The sequence below is a fragment of the Neovison vison genome, chromosome 4 (genome assembly GCF_020171115.1).
Source record: "Neovison vison isolate M4711 chromosome 4, ASM_NN_V1, whole genome shotgun sequence".
Classification (NCBI taxonomy): Eukaryota; Metazoa; Chordata; class Mammalia; order Carnivora; family Mustelidae; genus Neogale; species Neogale vison.
The window spans coordinates 81,893,887-81,906,812 of NC_058094.1; the positions used below are offsets into that span (position 1 = coordinate 81,893,887).

At 35.9% G+C, this 12,926-nt stretch overlaps 1 protein-coding gene across 3 annotated transcripts in view; it reads left to right on the top strand.

Moving 5' to 3' along the window:
- The first annotated feature begins 4,865 nt into the window (after window positions 1-4,865).
- The window catches only part of ST18 (ST18 C2H2C-type zinc finger transcription factor), a 103,160-nt gene continuing 95,099 nt past the window's right edge, over window positions 4,866-12,926 (top strand). For all 3 annotated transcript variants that reach the window (XM_044245608.1, XM_044245610.1, XM_044245609.1), the window contains exons 1-2: window positions 4,866-4,952; window positions 11,145-11,199. In XM_044245608.1, the coding sequence (XP_044101543.1) occupies window positions 11,145-11,199 (55 nt within the window). In that variant the 5' untranslated portion in view covers window positions 4,866-4,952. The remainder of the gene's footprint in view (window positions 4,953-11,144; window positions 11,200-12,926) is intronic.

Below are 12,926 nucleotides of genomic sequence, written 5' to 3' on the forward strand. Positions count from 1 at the left end.
GTTTCAATCTTCTGTCATTTTTTTGCATTAGCTATGATTATGCTTTTACCACAAAAATGCATTTGTTTTAAAGGTAACAATACAGACTAGGAGAATAGCTTATGTTTCATCTATATTTATCAGCACTCACTGTACATTTGTGTCTTCATTACCAGGAAATATTAAGGGACATTGTGCCATCTATTCCTGTTTACAGTTTATTATGCAGAGATAGGAAACACTTAGCATGTAAAATGAATGTAGAAATTATTCCTGGATAGAAACACGGACATTTCCCACTCGTTGGCTCTTTCTCCTCCATCACCGGATCAGAGTGTAATTGTCAGTAATCAGGCCTGCTTGCTGCTGATAAAACCACTCTGAATGCTAGCAGCCTTCTTTGTGTGATGACTCAATTATTCCAGAAGTGCCTCATCAAATCTGCCCCATCAGCTGGGCTAATAAATAAGGAGAAGAAACTGGCCCCCCAAAGCAAATTATAAATCCATTTGCATTAACCATTTCGCTGGTCCATGATCTAGGCAGAAATAAGCATGGCAGATTGTGTTAAGCTTATTTGAATATGTTTATAATGTTTACAGCATGCAACTTTTTTTTTTCCCACAAGGTGTTGGAATTATCAGTCATGAATGGCATCTAAATGCAGTTATGTTAATTGCGGCAAGGCTTTAAGTATCTTCGAGGGCTATTTTGTTACTTAAATCAGGTGAAAGTTAAATCCTCTTGCAGGGAGAAATATGGGTGTTGCACAAGTTTTTGGCATTGCTTTCTAGTTCAAGGAGAAGAGGCTTGTGTTTAATTTTTGCCTGTACTGGAAGGACAAATACAAATACTATAGTGACTGCTGGTACAAGTACAATTACTTCATATCTATCACAGTGGAAACCAGAAGTTATTTTGATGCTCTGTATGACTTCAGTAATTTGCAAAGCAAAAATTGCATTTTCTGGGAGGAGATCAGAGTTGCCATAGCACTCCTTGTACTTAAAATTCCTTGAAAGATTCTAGAGGACAGAGATTTCAAAAAGCCAGGCAAACCAGTAAAAATCAATTAAATCCATTCATGGAAATTTTGTACATTGACAAATCTTATTTTTATTCTTTTAAAATGACAAACTCTGCTGAATAACAAGAAGGCCTTTTTTTTTAGTATTTGAATGTCAATCATCAGTCAGGGAAGCAAAAAATGTTCAAAATGGATCATGAAAGGCGATTTCGTTGCTAATATCAAAGAATCAGTCTTGATGAATATGTGATGATTGAAAATCCAGACATTCTCCCTGAAAGTAAGCAATACCATTGACCCACTTTGCCAAGGGAGCTGGTTTTCCTGCAGAGTAGTTCCAGTTTTGCTGAAACTCTTTTCTCTATCACTGCTGTGATCAGGAGTTGAATAGAGGCTGATGGTAAAAGTAAAGCTTGTGGCCAATAAATAATATTTTTCTTTTCCTAAACCAACTTAAAAGAAACTCACTACTTCTCTTCACTGGCTCCAGCCAACGAAGCATATCCCCTAATATCAACCTGGAGAGTTAGGCAGAAGAAAGCCGTCTGTCTTTGACAATGTAAATATATATTGGCGATAGGCTGACATAATTTTTATGTGCCAATTTTTATATATGCAATCTCTAACTATGACAGAAAAATCAGTTCTATAGTTCATTGATTAGAAATTCAAAAATAGGGGGTTTGGAGTTTCATTAGACATTTAATGGAGCTACATGGCAACTGAGAAAATAAGGAACTTGATTGTCCAGGTTAAGTTATCATTAAGGTTCCTACAAAATTTGACTCTAAGTTAAAACATACTGCCAATTCATATAAAAATAAACTTGGAAACTATAGACTGTAAAGGACTTGCTTTACCATTCAAAAAAATTAGACTGAGCCAGGTTAGCCCTCCCTCCCCCCTCCTTTCTCATCATTCTACCTGATGAACAATTGTTGAAGATTTCAATCTTTGAAAAATGGTCAGGAGATTAAGACTGTTAGAAGTTGTGGAGACATGGCCTCAAAGGATAGCAGTGCTAGGGTAAATATGCTGGCATTCTTCTGTTTTTATCTTACTCTTTAAGAAACTAACTCTGAGAGTGGTCTCTGCAGCCTGTATTAACATTTTAAACTTCCGAGAAGATCCTGCCATACATTTCCATCCTGACTGAAATACAACACTCTGGTTCCATTGGTGAGAAATTCCAAAAAGAGATTGGTGGTCATGGTGAGCTCCTTTCTGTTATTAGTTGAAGGGCTACAAGTGTGACATAATTTTCTTATTAAATTTATTGGCTCTATCATCAGATTTTTTTACTCTGAGTGTAGTTCAGAGGATTTTTTAAAAAAAATACTGTGTTTTTTGGAACCACAAGTACATCTGTGGTTCTCTCTATAAGGATACAACTGATAGACACATCATATCACTTTAGGTCATTCACTCCCTCCCACCCCCAGACCGCCAATAGAACATAGTCTGATATACCCTTTTAAAAAATAACACAGCAGATTCATTCTAATGCATCGTTGGTTGAAGGAACTGTCTTTTTCAGAAGCAAGTAGTCACCCATGAAGCAGCTGTAAAGAACTGAGAGACCCTAATTATTGGCATATAGTAAAGCAGACAAATGAAGTACTTTGTGATGACTCCATTTAACAAGTAAAGCCATGTCTTAATTAGACAGCACATTTGAGGACCGTGTAGCCCATTAGGCTACTAACACTTTGGTAATTGTCATCTGGTTTTATCTTTTAAGATTGCTGTTTCATAAAAATGCGAGCTTTAATGAAAAAAAGTGTTCATCCTGGTAGTGGGGCTAGAACTAATGGTCTTGCCAGTTGTGGGAACTTGGTCAAGATTCCAAGTCTTAACAGTTCTAGAATGTCTGTTTTCTATGAATATATTAGCAAGTCCTGAAGTTTTACAAAATGATTCAAGATCAGTGAAAGAGACTGAAGTATGGCAATTAATAAAAGTGGGTTTTTAAAGGTATTCTCTCGCTGTACTAATAGGACACATGTAAGGAACAGAGGGAACCAATTTCTGTGGAAGATTCCTTTTGGTAGCAGCCAAGAGTGTGTTTCCAAAAAGCGGGGTTGGAGGGGGGCCTGGGGGTGGAGTTGTTAATGATAGACACATGGGATGGGGAGCCTCTACAGGGCTCGAATTTCCCATTTGTATTTTGGTGTACTTGGACTTCTCGAGCCCCTTTGTGTCAAATCATATTTCTAAACTTATATTTTGCTGGCGCCCTCTGCGCACTTCTCCAAGTTGATCTCAGCTGTGCTGCCTTAACTCTCCTCCCTAGGGAGGGGAGAGACAGCAGATGGGGTTAGGGCAGAGGGCTGATGCATCTGACAGCAAACGGCCGGGTTGTTGAGTGGAAGCTGCGAGCGTCAGGAAGCTACTTTTCCCCTGAGAACCAACTAACCACTGAAGAAAGTTGAAAATGAGCCCTTTGAGAAACGCTATTAAAAGTAGTAAAAAATTGCAATTGTGCAGATGATGTGCTGCTGTGTGCTTATTCGGATGCTAATGAGTTTGACATTAGGGAACTCAGAGGGTTTACAGCTACTCCCTTATGTGATTCAGTTCTTTATTGGCAATCTTTGAGAAAATAAATGGAAAATGTATTGCTAATAAATACATAACACGATAGGGTATTAGACAAAAAGCCATTACTTTCAGGATTTAGAAAGAGCTTTGCTCACCAGTGTGACTGTTTTCCAGGATCTTTTGTTTTAGGTTAGAGTGTGGCAAACAAAAGGGAATAGGCAGGTGGAAAGCTTCGGGACTCTTTCTGAACTGAGAGTGAAGTAGAATCAGCCAAATACCATTTGTACAGAAGGACTTTTTTTTTTTTTCCCCAGTTGTACTCAAACACAAACTAAGAATTCCCAAGCTCCTGTGCCCCTTTCCAATTCTGACATCATGTTCAATAATCTACTCTATCACTTGAGAGAGTTTTATACCTATTTTTCCCCAGGAACAGTTGATGACTTGAGTTGAAGAAGAGCTGCTTAATGTCTGGTCAAAGCTTACAAGCAATACAGAAATCTATGGTTAAAAAGCCACGCACTTCAATCTACTGCAAGGGGTTAAAATACAGGAAGATAGAAATCTTCTGCAAGGAAGGTTGGTAGCTTGTGTTTTAAAATACCAGAACTGCCAGATATACACATTTTAGATGTGCATTGATATACGTGATATTTGTATAAATAGTCCTGCTCTAGGATGCTGAATGTACTATGCTGAATTTCAAAGTTTCCTCTCAAGGGCCAAATGGTCTGAAGAGAGATTCTCTTCCCATTCCTGGGACAAAATAGAGGTGAAGCAGCTCTGTGTGGTATGTCTGAATGCAGAGTAAAACAAGGGTAAATCGTTTCTATGAAAAGCAAGATAAAATATTGACAAAAAGAATTATGAGCATTATATGAAAGTCTCATTCAAGAGAACTCTAAACAAGAACAGGATGAATTTTGAACCTGTCTTTTGTGATTTCTTGAGTAGAGTACTTTCCAAATCTTGTCTGAACTTCTTTGGGTGGTTAAAAGTAAGAATACTAATGACAATAGTAAAAATACTAGTAGATAATACTATCCAATTTCCCTACCAAATTGAAGACGTAATATATACATATATAGTTTAGTAATTAAGACCAGAATGAATTTGACTACCTTTAAAAATATTAAAGTCTTTTTCTCATTGATATTGTAGTATACAATTTTTCGTTCTATGGTAGAGCCCAACCAGATTACAGGTAAAAGTGTTAATGCATTATTGTTCACTTCATTGTTTACTACTGATCTTCTGTTTAATTTGATACTCTTTCCTCCTTTTAATTTTGATCTTAATAGAATGAATTTAAGGACTTCTCACTGAGGTGGACAAAGAAATTTTGTCACTTTGACAGAGCAGGGCAAACCAAGTTGGCAGACAAGTTACCTGAAGAAAAAGAGAGGTAAGGCAACATTTTGTGTTGAAATAAAATGTATCCAATCAAGGCATTTATATAAAAGCTCTCCTTTATAACAACACTTGGTGGATTTGCTTTGAAAGGAATTTATTGATAGTGCTGAATTTGAATTTGGAATTTTGTCAGAAGCATGATCATTTTAATATTTAAAAATATTAAACAGGTAGAGTCCTTTTGCATATTGATTGGTTTATATTAGTTATTCATACATGTTTACCCCTAAAGAAAGCTTCAGCATTAAAATTGTCTTTGAAAATACATTTAAATTCATTTGTATTAGAAATCAGTTTACTGAAGGATTAAGAATAAATAAGAGATAGTTTAAAAGCATGTTTTTAAAAGCATTGTAGATGACTTCTGAAGTTAATTCCTACAAACACTGGAAAGTAAAGAATTAAGTTGTCTTTGGGAAAAACCTATTAAAAATAATTTATCTCTATATGAAGTAGCTTGTCTTCTAACAATTACATATTTGTACACATACATCTTAATATATCAGTAAGAAAAAAAAATTCTTAAGGCCCTTTTAGGGTATTATCTAACCCACGTTGTCTTTAAACCGGGCATATTTTAAAAAATACACAAAAAGTCTCCTAAAACATAAAGTTGGCGATTGCCCCCTTATATCACAAAGCTGTGACTCAGAGGCCGTGGTACGGCGACTAATAGAAATCCTTGGCACACGTTGGCTACCTAAGGGAATAATAGAACTATTTGCTGGAGTCGTTTGGCAAAAGGACACAAACATATGGCTTTGGTTTATATTCAGCTTTGCCAGTTGTGTGAAGTTACAGGATGAAGTCGACAAAGCAGTGACAACTCAGAAATGAAAAATGAAACTCAAAATAGACAAACTTCCTTATAAAGCGACTCAAGCTTATCTCAGGTCGAAGATTTCTTTTACTGGAGTGCATTTCCAAGTGACTCTGGAAATCCCTGTGAGAATCACTTCCTCTAAGGGGAATGGGAATGAAATTGGCTCTCAGAAAGAAGAGTTTTCCAGAGAACTGCACTTGATCTGATGGTGGACTGAGTGTTTCTTCCTTAGGTGTAGTTTTTGTCAGGGTGGGAAAGATTAGGGCAGACAAGAGAGGTATTCTAAATCTAAAGGGGACACATCATTCTATTCCTTAGCTTTCTGTGCAGAACCAAAGATCGTATAATAAGAAACATATAAGTAGGAACAGGGAGTTGGAATCAGGAATAAAGATAAAGGGTTCAGAAAATTTTCATTTTTTCTAGAATAAAGGACTTAGAGAAGGTAGAGAAAATTAATATGGTATCTTGAATGATGCAAAAAACCAGTTTTTATTAGTTTACATTTTTTTTTAAATTCATTTTTTGATGTCTTCTTTCTGAGCAAAAAAGAAACATATGAAAATAAAACCGAAAAGTAAAAAGAGGGTTAAAAGAGAGAAAGCAAATACTTGAACATTCCATCTCAATATTCTCTCAACAAGAAAACTATTCTTTTAGTATTAGAACTCATGTTCCCCAACCATTCCCTGTATAAGAGGGAGACAGCTTTTGCTGCCGTTTTGGGCTGATCCAAACCTGTATTTAAAAGAAAATGATGCCAGAATCAGCAAAAGAAAGGGCACTCAGTGTAAGGTTCTTTGTTCTTCAATCTGGCCAAATTTCATTCTAAGATACTGGCATCCTCCAATTGTTTCATTTTCTGGGTTTAGCCCTTTCCAACTTCCTGAGTTTCTCTTTGTTATTTTTTTTAAATTGATTTTTGTAAAGGAAGCATCGACTGAGGATAAAAGACTCCTCATGGAGAGGACCCCAGGACCTCTTCTCAGCAGCCATAGAGCTTCCTCTCTCCATTGCCACGTGTTCCCTGGGATTGAAATGACATCTAACAAGAGTCATGTGGCACAACCTACAAAAATGCATTGCCAGTCCAAAGCTCTGAGGAGGGAAACACAATGAAATCTTGTTATAAATGGAAATTATTGCAAGTTGAGTGTATGTGAAGGACTTCTCAAATTAAAGATAGCTATCATCATAAGATTATGTATAAGTAGAGTATGAAGTTTAATTATATCAGGATTTTGAGAAGTTGTGATCAAAACATTATGATCACTATGACTTTTTATATTAATGTAACAAATTCAAGATTACTCATACATATTTGTATCCATCTATCTATCATCTATCTATCTATTTACCTATCTAGGACACCAGTCTAGTCTATAGTTCTATTGAAAGGAAAAATAAAACTTCAACATCACCAAGAGATCTTTTTTATCCAGTTTTTAAGAAATGATTAAATATTTACTTGGAGAATTTTTTTTTTTTTACCATTAGGTTAAAATGGGATTTTGAGTGAAAAATAAAATCAAAGGAAACTAAACTTCCTCATATAGCAGTAATTTGCTTGTGTGACTGAAAACAAAATTGATTTTATAAACTTTGTGTCCTGTTCCTTGAGGCTCTCCTTTCTACAAACCAACAATTTCAGGACTTTCTCTTCAGCTCAGAGGAAGGCTCCTGATCTATACACTGGGTGATGTGGACAGGAGATCTGCTGATTGCCCCTGATGTGAGGGCCAGTAAGAAAATATGATTAAGTAAAAGCAACTAGGAATTTCCAATGGGTACCTGTATATAGGGTTGCAAGTATATAAGGATGTTAAGTAACGGGTTTCCAAATTCAACTAAGTAGTTTAATTTCATTTTTATGTTCATTTTTCTTCTTCATTACCTATCTACTTACTTCTTATTGGATCTTGCATATCCTTCCTGCAAGTTTCACTTCTTTGCCTTCTTTATCTCGTAAGTTTCTTTCCCTCTTGCCATTTTTCCTTGTATTAACTCCTCTTCCCAGAGAATGAAATCTTATAAATTTTTTTTCATGGCTTTATTATGAATACCAGGTAAGAACCACTTTTTTCTCCTTATCACATATTTGTACATAAAAATCTTCATACTTGTAGGTTAAGCAAATTTTCTTAAAGTAGTTTGAGATTAGGAAAAACAAATGGCAAAACGTATTTTTAATATTTTCTCTCTATTGAGAAGTAGATTATCAGAGCCAGGAGGAACCCATTATAGGAATCCCAGAAAATATCTTAACTTGCTCCCATTCATAAACAACAAAATGAGATAAACAAAGGTTCTAAGAAACCTCAAGAAGGACAGTTTTGTTTTTTTTTAAGGAAATTAGATCTCTGTTTTGAGAAAGGAAATGACTCATTAAGATTTGCCAGATTAAAAAAAAAAAAGATTTGCCAGATTCATTGGAGACTTGTCAATAGCATTTGGGACTTCCGCAGTAAAAATGATCAAGTCTCCTCTTACAACAGGAAAAAAAAAATGTTCCCAGTGAGAAGTGTAGTTTCCCATATTGTAGCACATATTAGTTAGGTCAGTCTCCTGAATCACACCATAGCCATGGGCCTTCTCTATAGGTCTGGAAGAAGTTTAAAGAATGGGAATTTTACCCCCACCCCTGCCCTGCCACACTTACCCCATGCACTGAGGTAGAAATCTCTTTAATGCACCATTCCCAGCAAAAGGTACTCATTGAAAATAAAGTTTCACTTAAAAAAATTAAGTCCAATTATTAGGAGTTTATTAAAATCCACAAGAATAGTCCATATAAAAGAATAGTTAGAAATTTCTCCTCCCGTCTATAAGGTTTTAGAAAACAAAGTCTTATCTTCAGATTGAGATCTGTCAGGAGAGCAAGCCATCTCATGAATGTTAAAAACTTCCACCCCTGAAAAGAAAGCACATTGCTTTAGGTTTCTGATCTTCTTATTCCTCAATGAGCTATCAGACATGAGTCAACACTGAACTTAGTAACTTCTATTGTTCTTTGGTTGTGAAACAGAGAAAGAATTTGAAATCAATGGATTATGTATTATGATCTCAATCCATTTCACTCATATAACTTGGCTCACAAGTTAAATTTGAAAACTTAGCTTTATGAGTTACCAGTCTTTAAAATGTTTACATAGGATATATATGCTGTACCACCAAGAGGACAATAGCGCCACAAAATGCAATTATGAGACTAGCATTCCAAGCATAATCAAGCAGAGGTCCATGAATATTTATGCATTCTTTCCAATGACTTTATGGGGGAGGCAGCTCCTGGGGTGGCTGCAGACCCGTCAGGTCCAAGGGAATAGCTGAATTGCAAAATAGAATTACTCTTAAAAGCTGTTCTAAGGAAGGCTACATTTAAGTATGTTTCTAAAACTTTTATATGTACCTGCTGGCATTGTTTGCAACCTGTATTTCAGTTTTGGTAAAGAAACTCATGGAGTTCAATCTTCACTTGCCTTTCAGGAGAGATTTTTCATATTGGTTAGGGAGAGCTCATAGCACCTGTGTGGTAGGAAAATATTAGAGTTGTGTTGAGTTGCTACTCACCCACGGGAGTAGTCTCCTCAGAAATAGTTGGTGTTTTTCATTGTTTTAATCCTCCTGCTGCTGATCTCTCTTAACCAATTACTCATTTAACACATGGAGGGGAGTTTGCTTGAGTTGAGCCACTTTATATGCAACAGAGATACTCATGGAGGAGGAGGATTTCACAAAGCAGTGCTCACCATCCTGAGTAAACCAAGCCATTTTAATCCTAGGCAATGTTGCATCTGTCATAAATACATGTGGTTTTAAAAGAAGGAAAATCTACAGGAAAAAAAAATCACCTCTCTTTTATTGTTGTTTCCTTTTATTATGTAGTTTTAAAATATTCATAATGATGGACCATTTTATTTAGACTAAAGCGACTGCAGCTTAGCAAAAGCAGTGAACACTTTTTGTTTGCTAATTTAAAAAACAGTTCAGTGATTGGTGTGGTGTTTATTATGAAATGATGACAAAAGAGTACTGGTGGTTTTAATAGTTTTAGCTTACAAGAGCTGTCGTTAATTTTGTCTGTAGTGTTGCAGGTGAAAAAATGCACAATGGATAAATAGTCTATATTGGTTTAACTGAACATAATATATAGTGTGTTCTGGAGTTGTTTGTCTCAATAGACTATAGTAATCAAAAGTAATGAACCTATTATGTGCAGGACCTTGGAGAGCGTCGAATGGCAGTAAAAGTGTGGCACATAAAAGGTTTATTAAAGGAAATTAAAGTCCATCATTGCCACACCTGCTCCCCTATTATAAGTCTATGGCAGGTCAGTGCCTTCAATCACAACTCAGCCTGAGAGAGCAGAGATGCGCCTCCCATTACCATTGCAGTCATACCAGATACACGCTATGTCAGGATTTAAGGATGGGCACCACGGACAGCACCTTCTGCCTGCTTCTCATTTTCAAGCAAAATCACTTCTCACTATTTAAGGACTCCTTCTGATAATGTGCAAAGGTGAATTAAACTAGACATTATTGGAAGATTCTAGTGAAAACGATGGGAGTAGTCATGTCTGACTATCTCCAGAGGGACAAAAACAGCAGGCTTTTTAAAGTCTTTCTATTCTTTCAATAGTTTATTTGATTACTTTTAAGATATTTAGTAATGATGTTTTAGGGAGTTTGATGCAGACACAAGCAGCACTCAAATTTCACTTTCCTCACAGATTTGCATGATTAGAACCAATATTTATTCTGGAATTCTGGAAGTAAATGTATGTCATTTGATGATTAACATTTCCAGTGGTATTTTGAAATGGGGCCATTTCAGTGATTGGCCTTCATGTTGCTTTTTTACACAGGGAATTACTTTTCCTGAAGTAGAAAGAGGTACATATCAGACAAGGTCTAGTAAAAAAAAAATGTTAAAAACTTCCACACCTGAAAAGAAAGCACACTGTATTAGAATCAGGTTTTAGTAAATTAGTCTGAAACCTTTTGTTTGGCATTTGAGGTTTTGTCTACTTCACAACCACTGTTAATCAGACAATCCTTTTTTTTTTTTTTTCAATTTTTGTAATGCCAGAAGTGTTTGAATTGCTAGCAAACACTTATGGACAAGGACATCTGCCCTCTTCTCACTGTTCCCTCTGGTTTCAGCATCTATAAAAGTATTTCCAAAACTCATGGACTGCAAGAGCAGTCACAGCTACTTACCTGCCGAGGCAGGGTGCTATTCAAGAGCGTAGAGGACTACTCTGTTTTTCATTATGACCTTCAGAACTGGCAAGGACATGTTTTTGTAATTTGGTCAATGTCAAAGGAATGACCTCAGGACTTTGTGTTCATGTTACAGATGGATGCAGAGGCTGAAGATAAAACACTGCGTACCCGCTCTAAAGGAACCAAGGGTGAGTTAGCAAGCAGGTTCCATGACACCGTGCCCACCATACCATGAAATATGGGAGTTCCAGTACTCAGTCCCTAATGTGTAGTTAGAATCATTACAACTTCCTCAGGGCTTCTTTTTTTAAATCAAGCTAGGACATTGGATCATGGCATTGAGAGGCAAAATATTATGAACCAGGAGCTAAAGGACTCAGAAAAGTCCCAATGATGTGTGATGCTAATTTTTACAAAATGGCAATCATGAGTAGATTTGAAACATCCTGCAAAACAACATAAGGGTCAGCAAGGGAAGAATGCTTCATGGAGACCTCCAAATTATTGAAGTGACCTTTAATGGCCAAGGGAAAAGAGAGAATTGTTAGTTTACTGCCAAAGCAGATTTTGATTTTTATGTTATCTGGTTTAGTGGCTCCCAATCTAAACTTAGTTCGAGTAAAATGATGATGTTTGTTTTTTGCCTGTCCCTGCTGGGAATTTCCGGCAGCTCCGCAAAGTAACGTTTGAAAGGTTTAACTTGCCGGTTATCCTTCTCTTTTTGTAACCAACAGATGGTAATGTAATATTGAAATATAAACAGGCCCTTGATGATCTAAACATCTGGAAAACAGGATTGACTGGCAATAATACCCCTTAAGGAAAATAACTTTTATTATAATTAGCTATATTTTTGTGACCCTTAATTCTAAATGGAAAACTGTAGTTTTACCATAGCCTCTGAAAACACTCTGGATAGCCATTCCCCACCTGACTCTTCTCCCAGTTAGCCTTGCTAAGGAAGGGTTTTTGAGATTTACTGTTGAAAGTGGGCTAATCAGATGAAATGCTTTCCTTAGCTATGTTTCTATTTGTAGTCAAGGTAAATAATGCCTGTTTGAGTAAAGTCCAGAATCCCAAAATTTTTAGTAAATTCCACGATGACTTTTTTCAGTTAAAATGTAACCATTTCAGTAAAAATCATTAGCTATGACAACCAAAAGGCAGAATAATGCTTTACAAGATGCAGGAACTTTCTCTACCCAAACAGTAGTTTCATACCATGGTAGTACCCAGTTTTACTTCAAGTTACATTTGAAGTAATTACATCATATATCCTAATATTTGGAATGCAGTAGTTCTAAACATTACATTTTTATGCCCACAAACTTCTCAATAGAATACAAGTTGAAGGGAAAAAAAAATGATTTGTATTGTTATTTAGGATAAACTTGCATCTGCCAGAAATACCAGCATTCTAGGGACTGTGTTTGAATATGAATCCCTTCTTTTGACTTCTAAAAGCACACTATTCTAGCATACTTTTAAAATGTGGGTCTTTTAATTTGCAATTCTTTTTGTACTTTGAATTCTTTTGGCACATAATATACACCCTTAAATAGAGCCAAAATGTTCTTCTAGAAATGAAACAACTGTTTCTCGTGTGTCATGAGTAATCTTTAAAACCACCTGTTGTCTTTCTCAATATGCTGCTTATCCTTGTGTAGGCAGGTATTTATAAACATGAACTTCTTTAATTCCCATCACTTGTCAGAAAAAACATCAAAGCTTTTTTTTTTACAAGATTCTTATTTTTAAAACCATGTTGATATTAGCATGGCTAAAGCACATTTTCCTCTTTCTATACATATGAAATTTATGGAATATTATTTTGGGATGCATCCACTTAGTAAAACTTTCCATTTTGTATAAATACTTGTCTAATGTCAATAAAAGTGTCAGCTTAGGATTATTT